The sequence below is a fragment of the Rhea pennata genome, chromosome 8 (genome assembly GCF_028389875.1).
Source record: "Rhea pennata isolate bPtePen1 chromosome 8, bPtePen1.pri, whole genome shotgun sequence".
NCBI lineage: Eukaryota > Metazoa > Chordata > Aves > Rheiformes > Rheidae > Rhea > Rhea pennata.
In genome coordinates, this window is record NC_084670.1 from 33,530,568 (window position 1) to 33,551,249 (window position 20,682).

The following is a 20,682-nucleotide window of genomic DNA, read 5'->3' on the forward strand; positions in this document are numbered from 1 at the left end:
TGGCTTGTGGTGCTGTCTGGTGTGTGGGAGCCGCTGAAATGGAGAAAGGCGTTTCGGAGACTTTGCCGCGAAGCTCGTCGTTCTCCTAAGGTGCTCCACACCTCCGGGAGGCGCGGCGGGAAAGCGCCGCGGCTTCCGCCACACAAAGCGTGGCGGCGCCGGCGCCGCCGCCAGGACTGCGCGCGCTTTTCCCGCGCTGGGCTCCGGGGGCCGTTGGGCGGTGGGGGAGCTGCGCGCGCCGGGGCCGCCTCGGCGAGCGGCCGCCTGAGGCGGTGCCCGCCGCTGCGGCCGGGGCGGTGCGGCTGGGTCGGTGGGGACTGCGCAGGTGGGTGCGCTCTCCTTTCCCCGACCCGCGCCCCACCCGGAGTCTTTGGCTCGAGAGCTTCGCCCGTTAGTCGTTAAAAAAGGCTTAAATCAAACGCGCGACGCCGTGTCCAGGGAATCGGCCTGCGCGGGAGGGAGGGGAGGCTGCGGCGTTGCCCGTGTCCCGGCTCGAGTGGCTGCAGCCCTGAGAGCGGCCTTTGGGAGGGCGCGCAGGTGCTTTCTGTCCAATGTCCTAGGAATTGGTGTGAAACTCGTGTGCAGTCTGTAAATGCAAATGCGAAATGCAGCAAGCCTGTCGAAGAGGGGGCTAAGTTCAAAAACGAACGAGTTCCATTCTGGCTTCTGAGGAAGCATGATGTGGCAAGAAACTTGCTTGGAAGCATGATAGTTAAAATCATATTAATATATTGAGAATCTTTCTGTTTCTTTATTTTTGGGTGGTCAGTGTAGTGCATGTACTGGCTTTGACTTTACAAATCATTTGTGTTATAGGTTGGAACTACAATATTTAATTTGAGCCTGCAGTAATGGGTAGAACTTACATTGTTGAGGAAGCTGTTGGGCAGTATCTTTCAGACCTCAGCACAAAACTAAAGCCGTATGTCACAGGGCTGTTAATTGGACAGGTAAGTATGTGCTGTTACGAAGTCTGTTCCATACATTATTCATGTTAATAGCAGACATCCACACTGGCTTTTATTGTTGGGTTAAGCCGATTAGCATCGCACTGAGCTTGTGTAAGGTAGGAGAGAAGTATTCTGACCAGAGAAGACTTCTGTAAAGGCTTTGCAGTATCATCTGATTATTAGAAATTATTCTAGAGTTTTTTTTTTTTAAGAAGACATGACACAAGAAATTGAAATGAAAATCTTAAAAGATTAAACTTGTCCCTCAGCAAGACTTTAAGGCAAAGAAAAGATACTTGTGAAGAAACTATTTTTGTAGCAGATTAGTACAGAGTTTAACTCTGCATTCTGCAAAACAGGCCTTTGCTGTTTTTCAGTATTATATGGTATACTTTTGGATTTGATATCAACCTTACATTATCTTTGTTTTTGTTGGTGTCTTTTAAAGTGTTCCTCACAAAGAGATTATGTAATTCGGGCTGTTCGAACACCTCCAAATGAAGAGCAAAATGAAATCAATCTAAATCCTTCAAAATTGGCATCCATTGATGAAGAATGGGTAACTGCACATGCCAGCCAGGTATCACAATATGAATTAAAGAAGGGGATGGGAAGAACAGAAAGTAAATAAGAGATACAGCAGTCATCCTGTAATGTCTAGCCTTATCCTCAAAGTAAAGGAATCTTCTAATGTGCTCTCTGTTGGTATATTAATTAAACCCAAATATTAGTATTTATTATTTTAAAAGTTTATAATGAAACAGAAGACCTAATAGACTTTAAGCAAAAACATTTGCACGATATTGTGTTCCTCCACTTCAGAGGAATGTGTAAGTGAAAAAACATGCTTATTTCATTTGCTCCGTACGTATCATTGTTTCGTTGGAAAGTCATGATACATCAAGTCACATAGTTCCTTGATCTCTGTTTCCTATTAATATTTGTGCATTTCTATTTTCAAGGTTTCTAGAATGCTTCCTGGAGGCTTGTTAGTTCTTGGTGTATTTATTATTGCAGCTCCAGAACTGGCAAAAGATAGTCAAAATGCTTTGCGCAAGGTAAGTAGGCTTTCTGGAGTAAAGAAAAGGATACTTATGTGTGTAGCCGAGTGATTTTATATCATAGTAGTCTTGGCTTTATATGCCTTTTTGGTTTTAGGATTAAAGCAGCAAAAACATTCTGAGGTACACTGAAACCTTGGTAATCTTTATTCTTTGGGACTGTACCACAGCCTGGATTAACTAATATCCTGTTTCTTGTCGTGTTTGCTACTGTGATAGTAGTTCCTCAAATATATTGTTGTAATTGCATTAAAATGTGATACTGTGGCTTAAGTTTATATTCAATGTTTATGCTAAGCCTTGGCGTAGAATTGGTAATGATGGTAGCATGATAGCTTTTTGACTGAATCAATTGTTTAGACTAGTGATTTTAGAATAGCAGGAGATCTTTATTTTTGATTTCTTGGAAAGGAATATCTTACAGAAGTAGTATTTGCCTTAAGTGTTTGGGATTATGTTTAAGAACTACTTCAAACTTGCTACTGTCTGGTAGGATTAAAATGCATTTTTGATATAGGGGAGTCTGGTGCTACATGGCGGTGCTTTTTTTTGTTTGTTTTGTTTCTATTCTGTAGATCTGGGTTCATTTTCTCTATTTTGAAATAAGCATAATAAGTAATTTTAACATGAGTACTCTTTGAAAGCTTAGGCCCAAGATTCAATTTTTAGCACTAGGATATGTTTCTAGTGCAGTATAATCAAGTCTTAGTTGTGATTACTGAAGCTAGTAGCCAGCAAAAAAAGGTGAGCAGTGTCCAGGTGATCAACAGTTGCTGAATTCAGATTCGTTCCTATTTTTTGAACGAATAGCTCCTTTTTTTTTTCCTGCACACCTGTCTGTCTTGAGTGTCGACTTTTAAGCATGAAGCTGTAATATTTTGCAAAGTAGAAAGTTCTCATTTGAAATGTACAATGTGAATGTGTATTGTTTGCTTCAGTTTATGAGGAAGCTGAATTAAGGTTGCACAGGCAACTTTGCTTTGGTGTACTTGCCTTTGAATCTATGTTAAAAGTTCTTTTAATGTGGCATTTTGATGTATAAATTGTATTTCCCGTTCATCTATAATTATGATATTATTCAGCTTTAGAACTTTAGTGCAAGACTTTTCAAGGAATTATAACACATTATTTGTGTGAAAAAATCCATAATGCTTGTTCCATCTTTAGCTAATCTTCTCAGTGGAAAAGTCTGTAACTAAAAGACGGCTCTGGAAACCTGCTGAGGAGGAGGTCTTGGATAGAGCAGCTCTTCAAGTTTGTTCTGCTACAAAGAAGTATCCTTTATCAGGAAGCTTGTTGAATTGGGTCTGCTATCCCCAATCCAGTTTCTGCATTTATTTCTGAATAAAAGGTTGTGTTAAGATTGTTGGGGATAGATTGCCACGCAAACCTTAAAAAGCAGCGTCTCTGCTGGTTTGCTCAATCCATTTCACAACTTGCCTCTACTTATTGTAACTGTTATTCGATCATAATGATTGGTATGGCTTATGTAGTTTATATCTGTGTTAATTTTTTTGTATCATATGTATGAGTAGCTATAGTATGGTAACAGACTGCACATATTAGAAATGAGTTTTCTCTGGATTAAAGTGAGTGGCTGCCCCACATTTGGCGGTGACTTTAACGTAGAAGCTGCCAGATGAAAATACATCTGAGCAGTCATTTATTATCAGTAGACTGACATGGTTGTTCATTTGTTCGTTCGTTCTTCAGAAATTGAATACAGGCCAAAGTTTTGGGCTGGTAGAGAAAGCGGAGAGGAGGAAGTTGTTTGAGTTCAGATAGGCATAGATAAGTAAGTTGAAATTGTGGAGTTTTCTGATTAGCTCTAAGTAGACTATTGACCCTCTTATCCCACCACAATTTCGGTATGTTTTTCCTGTTAAGTTTGTGTGTTAGCTTTTCGCTGTGTCTTACCCAGTTGTTTTTGATTTGCCTAAAATAAGGAAGACAGCTAAAATATTGAATAAGTTTGAATAGCAGGCACGTGAGATCTTGTGCTAGTGCAGCAGAAGAATCTTGACTGTTGAGAGTGGGATAATACAAGGAGAGAAAGTAAGATTCTTTTTCTTAGAAGGGTGAGAGAAACCAGGACATGGTACATATTAGTGTAGTGGTAGTCCTTGCTGTGCATACCTATTGATCTTAATATATGTATAAGAGATGAGACAACCTTATTATGATAGTTGGGAGTTTACAGCCAAACATTTTTACACTTTCCTTACACTAATGAAAGGTGAGAACTTTGAGCATGAGTTAGCTCAAAAAGTAGGAGTTAATGTTAAAGGGACAAACTAATTACAAAATTGTTCTTATTTGGTTTTTTGCTTTTCGATGAATCTTTTTCTTTAAGTAGCAAAGAATAGTTTGCCGAACCTATGATGTACAAGATCCAAAGGTGAGCTTATGCTGCATGTCATGCGCAGCTTTTAATGTGATACAAGTAATGTTTCAAAAACATTCCTCTTCTGTGGACAATGTAGTGTATTATTTAGTTACTTTATTGCTTATTTCTACTTCTAGTGTACAGCTAAACCTGCAGATTGGAAATACCAGAGTGCTCTGTCTGCTTGCTGGCTAACTTTGGATTGCACAGTGAATGTTAATATTCACATTCCACTTCTTGCTACTTCACCCAACCATGACCTGGAGAAGAATACCAGGGTAACTAACTAGCTGCAACAATATTAGCCTCATACTAATTCTCTAAGCTGTTTTTTTTTCTGTTGAAAGTTAAATGAAAGATAATGTTTTGAATATGCAATATGAATACAGGAGTGTATGTGTTTGACAGCTGTTCCTCTTAAATGTTGTTTGAAGGTACACTGAAACATGCCTTATTAAAAATACTGAGAGCTTTTCTTCTGCTGTGCTCAGTTTTGGGAATTTCATATGCTCAAAATAATTAGCAATTGTCATGATGATCCCAGCTAAAGTCTTGAAACTCAGCTTCGCCTAGAAAAGATCAGATGTTGTTAGAATAGAGGTATAGAAAGTTTTTGACGCGAATTAACTTCTGAAAGGCCCCATCCATCTCCACAAAAGTCAAATCTTGTGTTATGTCTGTGATGTAGCACTTTGTTCTGAACACTTTGGTCTTAAGACTTGGCTTATTAAAAGAAAAAATGTACAGTCCGCTGGACATAAGTCAATTATTGTCCCATACAGATTTTTTTCAGTTTTAAACCCCACTGGAGTAGTTAACGAAACAAGTATTTCTATAATTTTTAGCCTGATATTGTTTAACTCTTGTATTGAAACTTTTTCTTCATGTCTTTTTTTGAGTTTTTTTTTTTGTCTTTTTGCTTTTTATAAAGAATGGATTAAATCGATGGTCAAAACAGATTGAGGACAGCGTTTTTCTGATCAACGGGCAAGTTAAAGATTATGATGCAGAACTCCTGGAAGGCCTGGTGAGTGGCACGCAGCAAGGAACTGAACTGTAATGCATGTGCAGTATGAAATCTCCAGTGTGATAACACAATGACTGAAAGGTCTTCTCTACAACCTTTGTAGATCTAATGGGCCTATTCCAAATAACTGATAGACGAGACTCTCCATTTTCCCATCTTACTGGAAATCCTTTTTTTTCAGTGTGAAAGCTATAATTAAAGGTGAACTAAATAGTTTTTCTTTATGCTATCTCCAGCTTTACTGCTTCATTGAAGAGTCAGGATTAAATGTAGGTACTGAGATTTCTAAGATATCTAAACAGCTAAGAAAGACTGGAGAAAGCTTTTTTCACTCCTATGTTCACCTCTATTTTTAGTGCTGTTGCTTACGTGTTCTCATGGATGCTTTCCGTATTTCATTTTTTTCCCTTAAAACCTAGAATTTGGCACGTTCTATACCACAGGGAGGATGACTATAAAATAGCTTGACATGATTGATTTGAACAGATTTTTGTTTCATGAGACATAATTATTTCTTTTCTCTCAGAAAAAGTTAAGAGGAAATACTCAGTCCAGCACTCAGTTTTCTGATGTCAAGGTTCTGACACAGCTGGTAAGTATTTAGCACAGAGTTTACAATTTAAAAACTATTATCTGATTAAAATAGAATAAGAAAATAAAAGAATATTCTAAACTACTGTCTAGAAATCCGATTTACTTTAAGAGTTGTGTCCCCCTCCCCACCCCCCTGGTTATTGACTGTGAAACTGACTGTGGGCAGCACATGTGTTTTATGTCTTTGGAAATTCTTGTCTTAGAGTAGATTTAACTACTCCTTTTGAAAGCAGGACACCTGAACCTACCTGGGTACTCTGGTTTCAATCATGATGAAGTCCCATGAACCCTGTGCTTCGATTTGTCATGGCTAGCTCTGGACACTTATCTGATACTTTCATTAGAAGCTCATTAGTTTTGAACTAACGTATGGATTCTGTGGGCTGAATCATAATCTGGTCGGGTCTGTCAGGAGTTTCTTTTTAAATAATTAAGCAAGAGAGGTTGTTGAGATTCAGCCCCTGAATTAGGTGCCCCAGTCTAGGTCCTAAGGTCAGAATGCCTTTAGGTATTGGTTTCTAGGCTTTCTATAAAACACAAGCCATGCCAGTTTGTCAAGTCGTTTCTGGATTCTCTAAGCATATATTGAGCAACAAAGTCTATCTTTTAGAAATACATAAAATGCCTTTAAAACCTCAGGAGGAGCTCATTACTTCTGTTGTTACATTGTTCCAATAGCTAATTGCCTCACAGAGAAAAGAGCTTTTTATGTTAAAGTAGTTCGTGCATTTCATGCAGAAGTCATGCTTGTTTTCCTGCTGATTAAAATGATGTAAATCAATAGTTCTCCTTAAAGGCTTTTTTTTTTTCCCTGTTGTTAACACTTAAATATCCCTTTCATACTGGAATTCTAGTTTAGTTTGTGAATCTCTTGTCCTCTTTGCTACAGAAAAATACCTGTGTTTTGAGATGTTGTCTTAGAACACTACATGCAATGCACTGTTTGTTTTTGTAATTAGTTCTAAATATGACCAAATTTAGAATTTCATCATGACTGATGGAGGACTGTCAAGCATATGAAGTTCATATGCTCACCATATAATGCAGAATTTATAACAAAGATCTGAAAGGTTGCCAGATGGTAATACTGTAGTGACCAGCAACTGAAAAATTTCAGGAGTCCTACAGACAGAAATATTGAAATCACTAGTAATGGAGTGTCTGGAAAAATTAAATGTTTTATATGATGGAAAGAGATTTTCAATCTTAACAAAGCTAAAACATCACAGTATATATTATGATGTTATGTGGAAACATTTTAAGATAGGCTATAAAGTTTATTGCTGTTAGCCATGCTGCAAGTGCCGAGGTAACAAGATAATCTGAAACGTGCCTATTTTTCAGTCCCAGGGTTCAAGTCGTAGATCAACAGCTACAGTGCAGGTCTGCAGTGGTTCTATAAATCTCAAAGGTGCTGTGAAATGCAGAGCCTACATCCATAACAACAAGCCAAAAGTTAAGGAAGCTATTCAGGTAGAGAAAAGGTTGTTAAATTCATTGGAGATTTTATTCTGGGAAAGTAAAGTTGTTGTACTAGTTTATCTTTGCCAGAATGATGTGATCTAGATGAGGGTCAAAATAATCTCTCCCTTGCACATACGAATTGTTTTAGAATCCATCTATGCATGTGTGTATAACAGATTCAATTCCGTTTTTTTTTTCACTTTTAGCAGATATTATCTGCATCTGTTAAGATTATTTGGTGAATCTTTGCACAACCATCAAAGTGATAAGTTGATTTGTAACACAAAATTAAGAAAATTCTGAAAACTACATATTTTTGTACATAAGGCAATTTTATTGAGTGATTTTGTTCCTTACTGAGTTGATTCCTTGTGGTTTTTTTGTTTTTTATAGTAATATCTAGATGTTGTGGGTCATTACTCTAACAATAATAAAAAATCTACTCTAGTGTTTTGGTTTGGGTTTTTTTGATTCTTTTGATGTTAGTTTCTCTTTGTCATGTTATTGTCTTGGGGTTTTTTGAATATCTATTATTTGAAAATGGGTTAAGCCTATAAGGGACTACTTTTGTTGTTGTTTTTTTTTTTTTTTTTTTTTTTTATAGTCAAAAGCTTTGTGAAGGTCTTTTATACTGCTTAAGTTTTTGCTTTGTCTTTGCAGGCTTTGAAAAGAGACATAATAAACACATTGAGTGATCGCTGTGAAATACTGTTTGAAGATCTCATTATAAATGAAGGACTTGACAAAAAAAGTAGGAACTTGACAAGAAAGCAAGTTATCATATATGTAGCAATTGTTGGTTCTTTCAGGAAATTCTGCTAACATACTGAAATCTTGCCGTAGCATAGAATAGAAAGCAAATAGCTCAATTTTTGTTTGTCAGTCCTGATCTTGGTTCAGAAGTTAACTTCTGATATGTTTTTTGGTATCATAGTTTTCATTATGGAGTTTGTGTTCAGTATTCTATGACCAAAAAGTGTAGTTTTACCTTATTTCTCACTGACCATGTTTTTTTATTCTAATTAAAGTCTTGTTGCTGAACTTCTACTTGTAACTTAAAAAAAAAAAAAAAAACACTCTTACGATGTTCCTACTACTGCTCAAATGAAAGATGTGCTAAAATTTGGCAAGATTAAAAGAATCGATTGCACAGGGTTTTGGATAGTTGTATTTGTCAGCTACGTTACGAATGCTAGTTGACAGGAATTACTAAACTTCAGAGTTTATCTCCATCTCCATTATCTCCAGCGTATGTGAAGACTGTCACAAACAAGTACTCAGATTCTGTTTTGCTAACTATATTTTGAACGAATATCTGTGTTGTCTCTGTCTCCTGATTTCTCTTCATTTTTATCATATTTCCTTTTCTATTGTCATTTAAAGGAATAGATCATGTCATTTTCAACATAAATTGTTGAATTGCATTAGTTTTATTTTAACAGAACACTATGCAAATTGATCTTATGAAAATAAAACTTCCTATCTTGATCATATTAAAAACTGAGAGGCAAGTGTGTTTGTGTATATATGTGTGTGTGTGTGTATATATATATATATATATATACATATACATACTTATATAAGTGTGTATGATAATTAAATGAAATATCAGAAATATCAGAATCACTGTTTGCTTTAGGATAACACAGTTCTTTATGGTGTTAAATATACAGTGTAATACAAAAGCATTCAAATACTAATTTCAACCAACTTTGGACAAGCTCCATGACTAAATTGTGATCTGGATGTTTTCAACTGCATGCAGTTTTCATTTTCCTCTTTAGGTGGCACCCGTAGTCCATGACTCTAAGTGTGGCATAAAACAGCCTGCTGCTTGCAATCCTATGTGGTGCTGAAATAACAGGCTTTTCTGTGTGTACCCCTATCTGCAGTCTTTCCCAGAGTTGTTTTCCTAGTCATTCTAAACATGATAAAAGATCTGTTTAACATTTCATGGTCTGTTTTGGAGGTCTCTTGGCTATTTTTGGAGAGAGTAATGTAAAAACATAAGTCAGCGTGATAGCAGCCAAAACTTCCATGAAACAGTAACAAGTAAACAAGCCATACTTGAAATCAAGACTTATTACATGGAAACCTTGAGCAGTTCTTTCGGAATAGCTTTGTCTGATGGGCAGAGATTAATGAGAAATCTTATCATAACTAGCAAGGTCTTTATTTAGATGATATTTTCCCCCATTTTTCTAGATTTTGAGAGGGAATATCGTGTCTTACCTCAAAGACTATTTGTTCCTGTTCCTGGATCCAGTGTGATGCTCAGTGATTACAAGTTTCGCGATGAGGCCGCTGAAGAAATTCAAGAACGTTTTGTTGAAATGTTGGATCAAGCTGTGGAAGCTGAAGATATACATATAGCAGAGGAAGCTAATACAGGTAAATACAGTATCTGCGAACCAAATTAAACTGTGTTACAGATCATGAAAATGTTGACCAAAGGTGAGACTTAATTCTATCCAGATAGGGAATGTATTATGTTTAAATCTAGTTTATTTCATATCTTGGAGCTTGATTAGGTTAATCTAACTATGCTTTAAATGTGTTTGTGAAGAATGATTAGGACTCTTGCAGTTTCCATGTTTGCCTTGTAACTGAACTCAGTGTTTCAAATATTTTGCTCTTTCATTGATTGCATTATCCATGCAACCATGGTTGCAACTCGTGAGCTGAAGTAGATAGGTAAATATATAGTTGAACAAAGTTTGTGTACTTTACTCTGCATGTGAATTAGGGATGATCTTACTCTGCATATAGAGCTTTATGGGTTTTTATTACAGTTTATATGCCAGTTACTTTTTCAGTAATTAAAGTTTGCCAGCTCAACAGTTAAGTAGTGGTTCTAATATTTTAAGTTGAGTGTTTCAGTCAAATCTACTGATTTCCCAGGAAATACTAAAAAATCTTGTTAGTAAGAAATAAATGTTTTCCAGGAGACTTTTACCCCAGTCAAATTACCCTTACTTGTTCTGAGTGTGTTAATGTTTTAATCTATATACCAAATACAGTGCACAAATCTGAAGTTTTGTTGTTCAACCAAAATGTGAAGAAAATTGAGAACTTTTTATTTTCTGCTGAATGTCTTCTATGATCTGACTATGAGACTGTTGTATTCCTTTTAATACACGTATTTGTCATAAACAAGTTATTGCTTTCTTTGAGTGATCTGATTTACGATATTTCCTTTTTTACACAAGTTTGACTTCAATGTAGGTGTCATCTGCAGCTGAAATACATCTCATAATACTTCTATGATCTTCTGCAAGTGATTTTTTTTCCTCTTTTTTTCATCTGTGTGGCCATGATTTGCATGCTACAGTTCTATATCATAAGTGCAAAAATTAACACTATTTCTCAGATAAGAACAGTAAACACTTTCTGATGTTGGAATTTGTTTGATGTTTGGGAGGGAAAATAGAAATTTTTGTCATGAGCTTGCTGTGTAAGTTAAACTGTGATTACTAACATTCTGTTTGACCCTCTTGTTCATTTGGAAAGTTTCTTGACGTTTTTTGATTTCAGAGCTAACCATAAGAATTTATGTCTAACCAATGAAATTGTCTCTTATAATTTAAGAGTAATTTCAGTATTTCTAAGGATTAGTATTACTATGCTTTAAGGAATTAGTATCACTTAGGGAAGTAAACTAATATTGTTTTAGCATTTAAGATATGCTTGGGGAGGGATGATGATTCAGTTTACATCTTTAAGTTATGTAAAGATGTATTGGGGGGAGGAGAGCATGATATAAACTAACAGTAATGCATCACAAAGATTTGATGCCACTAGCACATATAAAATGATGTCCAGGTAGCTCACAAAATAAATTTATATGTTCTTGTAACTTACTGGCTATAAAATTAGGTGTGTGGGGGGTATCTTTAATCTTTATACATAAATTAAAGTAAATACCTAGAAGAGGAAAGGCGAGAATATACTAAGAGAATTTCAGCAAAAAATGAGAGCTTAGGTTTGCACCAAAAAGTTTCTCCCTAGAGTAGATTCTGTTACAATGATGCTAGTAATATGGAATCAGCTCAGTGCTCTTTGCTTCTGATAATTGTTACAGAAATATTAACTTGTGGCTTATTAGAGTGCCTCTTTTATTAATACTGATAGGTCATTTTAGAAATTAGACCTGTCAACTGTATAGGAAGTATGCAGCACTGTAAAGAAAGGATTAACTTAGTGGTTTGGATTTATTGGTACTTTGATATGAAACATCTAAGCATTGCTAGAACCATGATTCTGTGGCATAATGTCAGTTTGGGGTTTCTCTTGTGTAAAGGCTTTTTTGAGGCATTGTTCTAATACGAGTACCATCTGTTTCTCACACCCTGGAAGTATCTTACTAATAATATTAAATGTTTTGTGTTGAATTGACATCCATCCTTGAAATAACTGGAAATGCTATACATTGCAAAGTACTTGAAGGCTTATTAAAACTTTAAAATTCAAGAATTTATGAGCAGGCTTTTCCAGTAGTCTTTTTTCATCTTCTTTAAGCACTTGAAAAGAAAATTTGGTCAATAGAACAAAGATTTCTTTCTTTTTTTTTTTTTTTTTTTTTTTTTAGCAGCTTCTAGTCAAGATGTATGAATTCAATTTTTGTGTACTTAGGCTGTGCTGCTGCTATCTCCTTTCTTCTGTGATTCCTCTTCCTCTTTCAGCTTTCCACTGAGGTCACTTGGGTCATACTTTAAAATTGTTCACAGAAAATAGAAAGTAAAAGCTGACTTATTAAAAGATATAAATACCTCTAAGACTGTAGTTTCAAGTTATTTAGTGCTTTAATTCAAGCATCTGAAAGCTCTGCGTTTATGATGGGATTTGTTAAATCCCTGTTCCTCCTTGGGCAGGGGGGACTGTTAAATACACTGAGTAGATAAGCATAAATAAGATTTCAGTCATGGTAATCACTTGCCCATCTTTACTAGCAAATTTAAGAATTAATGAAGAAGTAAGGATTCATATAACTAGTAGCAGAAAGTGTCTGCTTTTGAAAACTCTTGACTTTATACTAAAGCTATTTCAAATATAGGTCTTCTATAAGCTAATGGCATAAATGTATTTTGGTATCTAGCTAGCTCAGGGTTGGAGTGGGAGGAGGAGGGGAAGGGGGGTTTGTTTTCTGAACAAATGAGAATTGCTGCCTTGATATAGCTTCAGAAGTTGCCTCCTGAAAAGTACAGCTCTTCCGATAAACCCGTAAAACCATATAAGGTCAGGACACAAACTGCACTGCTTCCTCTTCAAAACTAAAGCAGAAAGAAACCTGCTGCATCTCGTCTTCAGAGTTGACAGAAATGTGGTCAACTTTTCTAAAAGAAACATCCAGTTTTAGGGAATTGTGAACTTAGCTAAAGAAGTTTGAGGAGAATGCAGTGCTTTTGGCTTGCTAGTTTGGGTATAAGAAAGTGTAAAAGCTATCTTGCAACTATCATGTACTGTTCTCCAGCTGCAGATTTCAGCTCATATTTTAGCCAGACAAGGGTAGATTTCCCCACTCCCCTCCCTCTTTTTGGAAGAGGACATATAGACTTAGCAGTAAGAAAGCCTTGTAAACCTTGGAGGTATGAGATTGCTTTTTTTCGAAAACAGGAACATCCCTCACACTCAAATTTTTATTTTACATATGTGTGCAAGTTTCTGGCAGATGTTAAAGCTCAGTTCTTAATTAGTGTATGAATCTTGTTCTCCCATTAAATTTCATATTGGACAGTTAACTGCTATGTTGCAGTACATCCTGTACAAAGTCAGTAGATTCTGAGGCTAAAGACAAGAGGATTTGTGGCTAAAGACAAGTTTCAAATAGCTAGTTGGATCAAGTGCTGGATCAAGTGCTTTTGTTTTACTGAAGTTTTTTTGACTTAGGAAATTTTTAAAGTCAATCATACACATGATTCATTTAAGATGACAGGCACCACCTCTCTGATCACAGATCTAGATTATATGTTCTCCCATGGCTCATAATATGATAGAGAAAGTACTTTTCTGAATCATTTTCACATGAATCATATGAGGGATGTGCCGTATATTACTCAGCTGTGTAATTTGTAACTGTGTAATGGGGTGGACAGCCCCATTCGGGTAATGAAAGATCCATTTTTATTCAAATTTCCTTGGACTTCTAAATCTTTACCTAGTACTGCCATGGGTTTTTCTTCATCTAAGACATTTGGCCTGCCACCACCAAGTGGCCTCGCCACTTAACTGCATAATCCAAAGCACGCTTGCTCTGTGTGGAACAAATTGGAACAAGTTCATCCAGAGGACTTGAGAATAATCCCCTTCTCTCTCTCTCTCCTGCCCCCTCAACAATCTGGATATAGCCAAGTGATTAGAGAAGTCTTCAGAAAAGCCGTAGGTACAGGTTTCAATCCTGTCTGTCCAGGAATAGAGTCAAGCTCTTGCATCCTGGCTGAGTGTTTGAAGAATTTAGTAATTGTTTCAAAAGGGGGTGTATCCTCTATTCCTATCTTGAAAGTGTATTTTTAAGGGATCTTAAAAAAGCATTTGTGACTGTGAGGCAGGGAAATGATGCTGGGTTTGCTCTCTTAGTGGCAATGGTATTTCCGTGTAGCTTGGACTGTGGACAGATGTGGTTTTGAAGGGAGAACGTTGATCTTGGAAGATATTTAATGGTTAATTTTGGTTCCCTGCCTGAGATGTCAGGTCCTCCCCAGGTTATGTAAAGGGGATTGAGTATGTAACTGGGGGACAGTGTAAAAAAAAAAAAAGAAGAAAAAAAAAGTTTTGGAAGTGGACCTCCTTCCTTCCTTGAAGTTTCTTCTTACTCTCTCCCAGTTATATAAAATGACTTTGTATCATACTGTTGCTGCTGTCCATTATTGCTACAATAAAATCTCTGCTGTATAAAGTTGATGAGAATTTCATGTCCTTTTGCATTAATTCAACTGTAAAACACAAATGTTAGCTTTTCACCTGGTATTTATTTGTTCACTTGATCTCTGTGCAGTTGATATTTGTCCACTTACTGACAACATGGATGACACACAACAGAAACAACTGACAAAAGCAACATTGCTGTTGAAACTTCAACAAAACATGGGTATGTTACCTCCCTGATTCTGCTATGGCAATCGAGAAATTGTAGTGTGTCTTTTCAGCACCATTCTTTCTCACAGCAATTTTGTGGGATTGATGAAAAATCTTAATCTTTGTTGCTCGTGACTTCATATAATAGCTTTTCTAGAACGTGTCCCTTAGAGTTACACAGTGTTTCTTGGAAAATAAGAATAATAGCCTGCAGTTTTGTCAAAACTGCGTCAGCTTATGTAGCTTGCTACTTCTGAGGAGCCACCACTTCTGTAATTCTGTGCATGGAGAAGGAGCATAGTTGAATTGCTCTGTCAAGTAGGCATCCTTAAATTGGCTAGTGAGTCATAAAGTTTCTTCTAAAGCTTACATGTGTATAGACTTGAGTATTAGCCTCAACCTCAGTAATCTAGGGAATGGCAGTCACAGAACTTTCCTCTCAAATACAGCTTCTTGATGATGCCTGGTCCAGGTCTCATGCATCTGTTTGCCCTTAGCACAACTCTGTCCTGTGAACTTTGACAGTCTTTTCTTACTGAAATACAGTATCAAGAATGTACTTTCAGTTATACTGTAGTCAACAAAACAGTAACATTTTGTTTACTATTTATTCCTAAAAGTAAAACACAGCGTCTAGAAGGCTAAAGAAGAGTGATAGTAAATGAGTCTGGTTTGGATGCAGCAGCACTTCTCCTAGAATCATCAGTCTTTTTTTCCTGGTGTCTTGTACTCAAGTTCATCAGTAACGAACTTTTTAATAGGAAAATGAGGGTTATCATTAAAAGATTGTTTCAGAGATTTGAGGAGCAGGTATAGTACCACACAAAAAAGAAAACAATTGTTGTTTGTTTAAAGTTTTTGTTACTTCAGCTAGTCTGGCTTCTAGAATTAAGCAGTGGTGCAGAGTCAGGGCTGTTATTTAAACGGGCCACAACATTGCCGAATTATTACTGAAGAATGCAGTCAACTGGAGTTTGGAAGAATCCCGCTCAGATTAGAAATTTCTTGTGGGGCTTATATAACATGATTATATTGCATCATAGCTCTAGATTTAGGCTTAGCAGTGGTACTCAGCTTTTTGGGGTGGCTCTTATTGTTTCTATTCCTGCAATTCATTCACCTTGACCCTGCCCTCCACACCCGAGCCTCTGATGACTGTGCTGCCCTTGCCACTCACTGAATGCATTTCCTTTGTCATTTTTAGGTGTGGTAATAGCAGCTGCAGTTGCAGTCTTTGCATCAATCTTCTCTTTTAACTACTTCAGTGACTAAACTCAAGCAAAAGGAGCCTCATGGAAACATTGACCAGTAATCACGCTTATACAAGATGGAAGCATCTGGGTTTAATATATTAGTAATTAAGGATCGTTGCCTAAATATCACCGGTTAGGTGTGCAATATAAATTATAATGATACGTCCAGTTACCTTGTTCCGGCATGCAGTTACTGTAGGTGAATCAAGTTTACAAGAAACTAACTCTTGTCATTTGTGCAAATGATGGTAAAATAGTATTATAATCCAGTAAGAGCCCTTACATCAATATAGAACTTCTATTTTCTTCCTACACATTATGTGATGTAAAATGCTACTACTGTTTTTTTAGGCTGTTACTAAGGCTAGCAGAGTTACCTAGTATGACAATTCTTGCTTTAGAGATTTCTTTGCAAATTGTTCATTTAACTAACAGAAATCTCATCTCATTGAAGTTAATCGGGGCAGAAGTTTAGACTTCACAATGTCAACATTTCGCTGTATAGATTGTTTAAGGTACCTATTGTGCCAGTTAACCAATACTATCAAATAGTTTGTTAGTTTCAAGATTCCCTTTAGACCAATTTAGACTGTAAAAAACCTTAGTTCAAGACATGGAGGACCCAGAAATCAATAGAATGTGTAAATTTCACTCAGGTTAATTTCTGATAAGGATTTCTTTGTCCATGTGATTCAATCATCATCTTTCTCTTAGAATATTAAATATTTCAGCAACAACTATATCTAGGCAGTTTTAGCAGATCACTTAATATCACTGCAAGTTTTAAAAACTCTGAGTAACAATTTTGAAAATGCAGACAAGTTACCCAGGAGAATATTTCATAATGGAAATGTGTGTTAGGAGGTAACATTGTCCTCTTGCAGTGAGGAGAGAGGAAGGAGGGAAGTTTTCTGATAAGGTTAACAAAGATAATTCATGCATGAAATGAATTCTTTGGATCTGAATTACAATAGAATATAGTTCCATATTCCAGGAGACTTTAATGCCACCACAAATTTTTTGCTTTAGTGTAAAGGCACTGGAACACTAAAAATACAAACCATTAGGTTCTACAGCATAATCAAGTATGTATTGGAATACTTTTAATAAAAGGCAACTATGAGAAAAATGTCTTTTAAATACTATTCCATTTTCTGTGTATTCTGGATTTTTTTTTACACATTTGGAACAATACTCTGCTTTTAGTACTGTAACGTCTGGAAAACAGTGATCTTTGTACTCACCATTGCTCAAATAGGGCTTTTCAGGAAAATTAATGCTACAATGGAGATACTGTTTTCAGGTAAGTCCTTCAGCTGCTGCATTTTACGAATGAGTTTTTCCATGCAAATGGATGGAATCAGTAGGCAAAATGATGTTATGCAAAAGCGGTTCATTCAGGCATTTCTTTGGAGGAATTTGAGTGCTACCCAGAAAAAAGATGAATTTATTAATACATTTCAAAATATAGTTGTTTTGAAAGTTGCTCCACTATAGTATCCATTGGAAGTAAGGAATGATGTGTGGAGGAGGGAAGTAATGGGAAGAAAAAAGCTTCTGTCTTGTGCCTTATTCTTTTGAAGATGTGCATCTATTTGTTATTGGGCTCTCAAGAGGACCTGGTCATTGGGCTTGTCTTGATACAAGTTCCCCTTTGCTTTATTGAAGAAGCATGTTTTTCTCTTGTGTCCATTTGATGTTTTCTTGACTAAGTGTAAGTGTTACGTGGCTTATTTAACATTTAAGTCATTCTGCATGAGCTTCAAGTGCAGTCTTCATATTCTCAGCAACAACAGGCAACTTGCTAAACTGCAACTCTCACTTACTGTTGCTCAGACTCTTACTACTCCTTGCTTGCCTGTAGTTTGTGTTTGCAGCATCATGAAAGAAACAGAAGAAATCGGCTGCATTTGGAATGCTGTTTTCAGTTTTCTACTTCAGTCTCAAACAGCCTAACTTCTCTGTTTTAAAAAAGAAAAAAACACAATTTCAAAATGCTCTGCATCTGTGCGCACATGCTTGCTAATGTATGCTTTTGAAGGTAAACACACAAAACAGTTATTCTTGAGTTGCATATTATTAGAAACTCAGCCATAGAGAGTGAAATACATCACTTGTGGTGATAACTGTTATCCTGTAGAGAAAAACTGTTTTTGATTCAAGAGCTTGCTTTGTCATGAAACACTGTCAATAGCTCTTTGGTTTGATTGTCAGCTGTGGTGTAAAATTAGAGCTTGCTTAGAGATTTTATTCCGTAGATCCCTAGTAAATGTGTGTATGTTTGTATATATGAAATATGTATATATTTTCTTGCTAACTTGCTCAATATTTAGTAGCTCATCTGTTTTTCTGTATGGCACTTGCCATAGACTGTCAAATGAATCCTCCTCCTTGTAACTAACTAAGTATTGAGGACCTATGGAAATACAATTCTTCAATTTGAGGTTGGGATAAGTCAAAGTGTCTCAGATGAGATGTGTTTTTTAACACAAGAGATTGCATTAAGGATTTTTTCATTAACCATTTAATTCGTGTAGAAACGAAGCAAATTAATTCTGCCTCTCCCCCCCCCCCCCAAATTAATTACTTTCATATTCAGCCTGAGCCTTCCAGCCATGCTGCCATGAGGAAACAGTGAGTATAGCAGACAGTAAAGGAATTTCCACTGTTGTCTTGCTTCCTATCCATGGCCGTTGGTAACCTAAGAAAATGAGTTCTTTAAGGAAAAGAAGTAAAAAAAAAAAAAAAAAAAGATTTTTTTTTTTTTTTTTTAATATATAAGGTTTTAGAAGAGCTGTTGGGAAGTCCTTATCTACAAAATCCAGCTACTACTCTTAAGTATAGTACTAAAGTTGAAGTTTAGGAATAAGTTTATGCAAATCTTGTATTTTCTGTGCTTATCCCTTCTATGTTTGCTGTGTTCTGATCTAGAAGCCTTGCTTCGTTAAACCCAGTTTAAATCTGTTAGGATGTGGTTGTGAGCCAGTGAATGGAACAAGCCACCTCCATGGTCTCCTGGTCAATGAGGTTTGTTGCATCCGAGGGGTAGCACTGAGCGTGCCAGTAACTGACGTCTCTATTCTAGAGCTTCGCTTGGTAATCTGAACAGCAGTGACACAATGATGTAGTCTTTCCCCCGTGCTTTTGTCTGCATCTATATGTCTGAAGACACTCAGGGACCTTCTATGTCCGAGTCAAATGGAAGAATCACTGTAGTCGAGAGTAACAGGAAGTCAGGTTTCATGTATTTGTTAAAATATTTATTCCTTATTAAAGAATTCTCCATAAAGTAGTATAGTATTTAAATTAAATATCTTTTTGCTTTGATTCCTGTTTTTTTTTTCCTACAGAAATGTGGATGACTACTGTGATCAGAGATTTATTTGCAGCTTTCATTAGTCATGAGCTTCTGTTGAGGCTTGGCGCCGTGTGTGTGGGTTTTTGTTTTTTATTTTTTGTGTTTTTTTTTTAATTACAGGTTAAAGGAAATCCTGTTTAAGCCTGCTTAATCTGTCTCAAAATGGACTGTCAGCTTATTTTTTGCAGCTAGTTACAAATGTAGTTTTTGTGCTGGATGTTGTTAAATTTTTTTTGTTTGTTTGTTTTCAGCCTGGTTTCTTGAAGAAATGAGGCATACATGATCGGGCTGCTTATGCGTGACTCCTAATAATTTCTGAAAAATACAGAAGGAGAGCTCTAAAGAGTATTAAGTTCATGCCAGTTATGCAGTTATGTGGAAGTTCAGATACGTAGAGGACAAATACTTTTTTCTTTCTTTTTTGAAACTTCTACTGCAGGAAGTCAAATGTTATTCAGGCAGCTAGTTATTTTGTGGACACAGGATAATTCTCTATTTTCTCCATAACCTGTTTTGAGTGTGATATTTTCATGAAGATAGGTATATTTTCTTCAGATGGTAGTTGACTAAAAAGTCAACCTACTGATACAAATGAAAATGTTAAGAGAAGATGAATGAAGCTGCTTTCAGCTGGGGGTTGGCATCATGCTTGTGCAAAGGGAAGTAGGGATTGCTGTGTTCCAGCACAGAAAATTGAGTCTAGTAGTCATTTTTTCAGAAGTTTGACACCAACTATAAAATTTCAGGATGATACTGCTCGAATTCTTGGTGGAATAAAATCATGAATTGATTTGCAGTATGAAAAATATTGCTCGTTGTTAATATAAAGTGGGTCACTTCATTTGTACTGCTTAGTTTACGTGAGGTAAGACTTCTAATCCTCTGTTAAAATATTAATCCATATTAAAAGTAGAAATTTAATTGTTCAATAGTGTTTTGATACTTATTAAAAGCCAACAAACAATGGGTATTTGGGGTTTTTTAACAGGGTGGAAACTACATTTTAAAAATGTTGTTTGAATGGGTATTGCGTGCATCTTACAGGAGTCTTTTTTACAGGGTTACTTTCAGTTACCATAGTAAATTTTACACAGGATTTAAAAGTGGAAAAAATGTGTTTTAAAGAGTAATAAAGAACCTGCTTTTAGTGTGTCCATGCAAGTTCAGTTATAGTGGCTATATTACTGCAGCAATAGTTCTTTAAGACTGGTTGCTCAATTCAGAATTCTCGTTGATCCATGTTTAGAATTGCACATGGTGACACTTGCGTGGTCGGTTCCTGACCTGAAGCAAAACTGAAACCTCTCACATTAAAGTGAATAAAATGTGTAACTAGCGAATCACTCAAATGAAAACTCTTAAGTGAATTAGATGGTCACAGAAAAAAATCTTTAAGGTTGTAATGATCTCAGATGTTATCAGTAAAAGCATGTGTGGCTAGGAGATTCATATTTCTGTCTTCAGAGCAAAATTTAACCTCCGGCTTTGCCAGTGTGCAAATGAAATCTTTGCAGTAGT

General features: G+C 36.3%; 1 protein-coding gene across 4 annotated transcripts; it reads left to right on the plus strand.

Moving 5' to 3' along the window:
• The first annotated feature begins 3 nt into the window (after nucleotides 1-3).
• ODR4 (odr-4 GPCR localization factor homolog) lies at nucleotides 4-16,935 on the plus strand. 4 transcript variants are annotated; one of them, XM_062581778.1, is made up of 14 exons: nucleotides 4-90; nucleotides 817-950; nucleotides 1,399-1,530; nucleotides 1,913-2,008; nucleotides 3,179-3,285; nucleotides 4,373-4,409; nucleotides 4,535-4,675; nucleotides 5,329-5,424; nucleotides 5,951-6,016; nucleotides 7,363-7,491; nucleotides 8,143-8,233; nucleotides 9,688-9,873; nucleotides 14,474-14,566; nucleotides 15,758-16,935. In XM_062581778.1, exons 2-14 carry the CDS (start codon nucleotides 852-854, stop codon nucleotides 15,823-15,825), a joined length of 1,341 nt encoding a protein of 446 aa, XP_062437762.1. In that variant the 5' UTR covers nucleotides 4-90; nucleotides 817-851; the 3' UTR covers nucleotides 15,826-16,935. The 4 variants fall into 4 exon arrangements, with proteins under 4 accessions (XP_062437762.1, XP_062437764.1, XP_062437765.1 ...); XM_062581779.1 differs by lacking the exon at nucleotides 4-90 and adding an exon at nucleotides 253-325; XM_062581780.1 differs by lacking the exon at nucleotides 7,363-7,491.
• The last annotated feature ends 3,747 nt before the right edge of the window (nucleotides 16,936-20,682 follow it).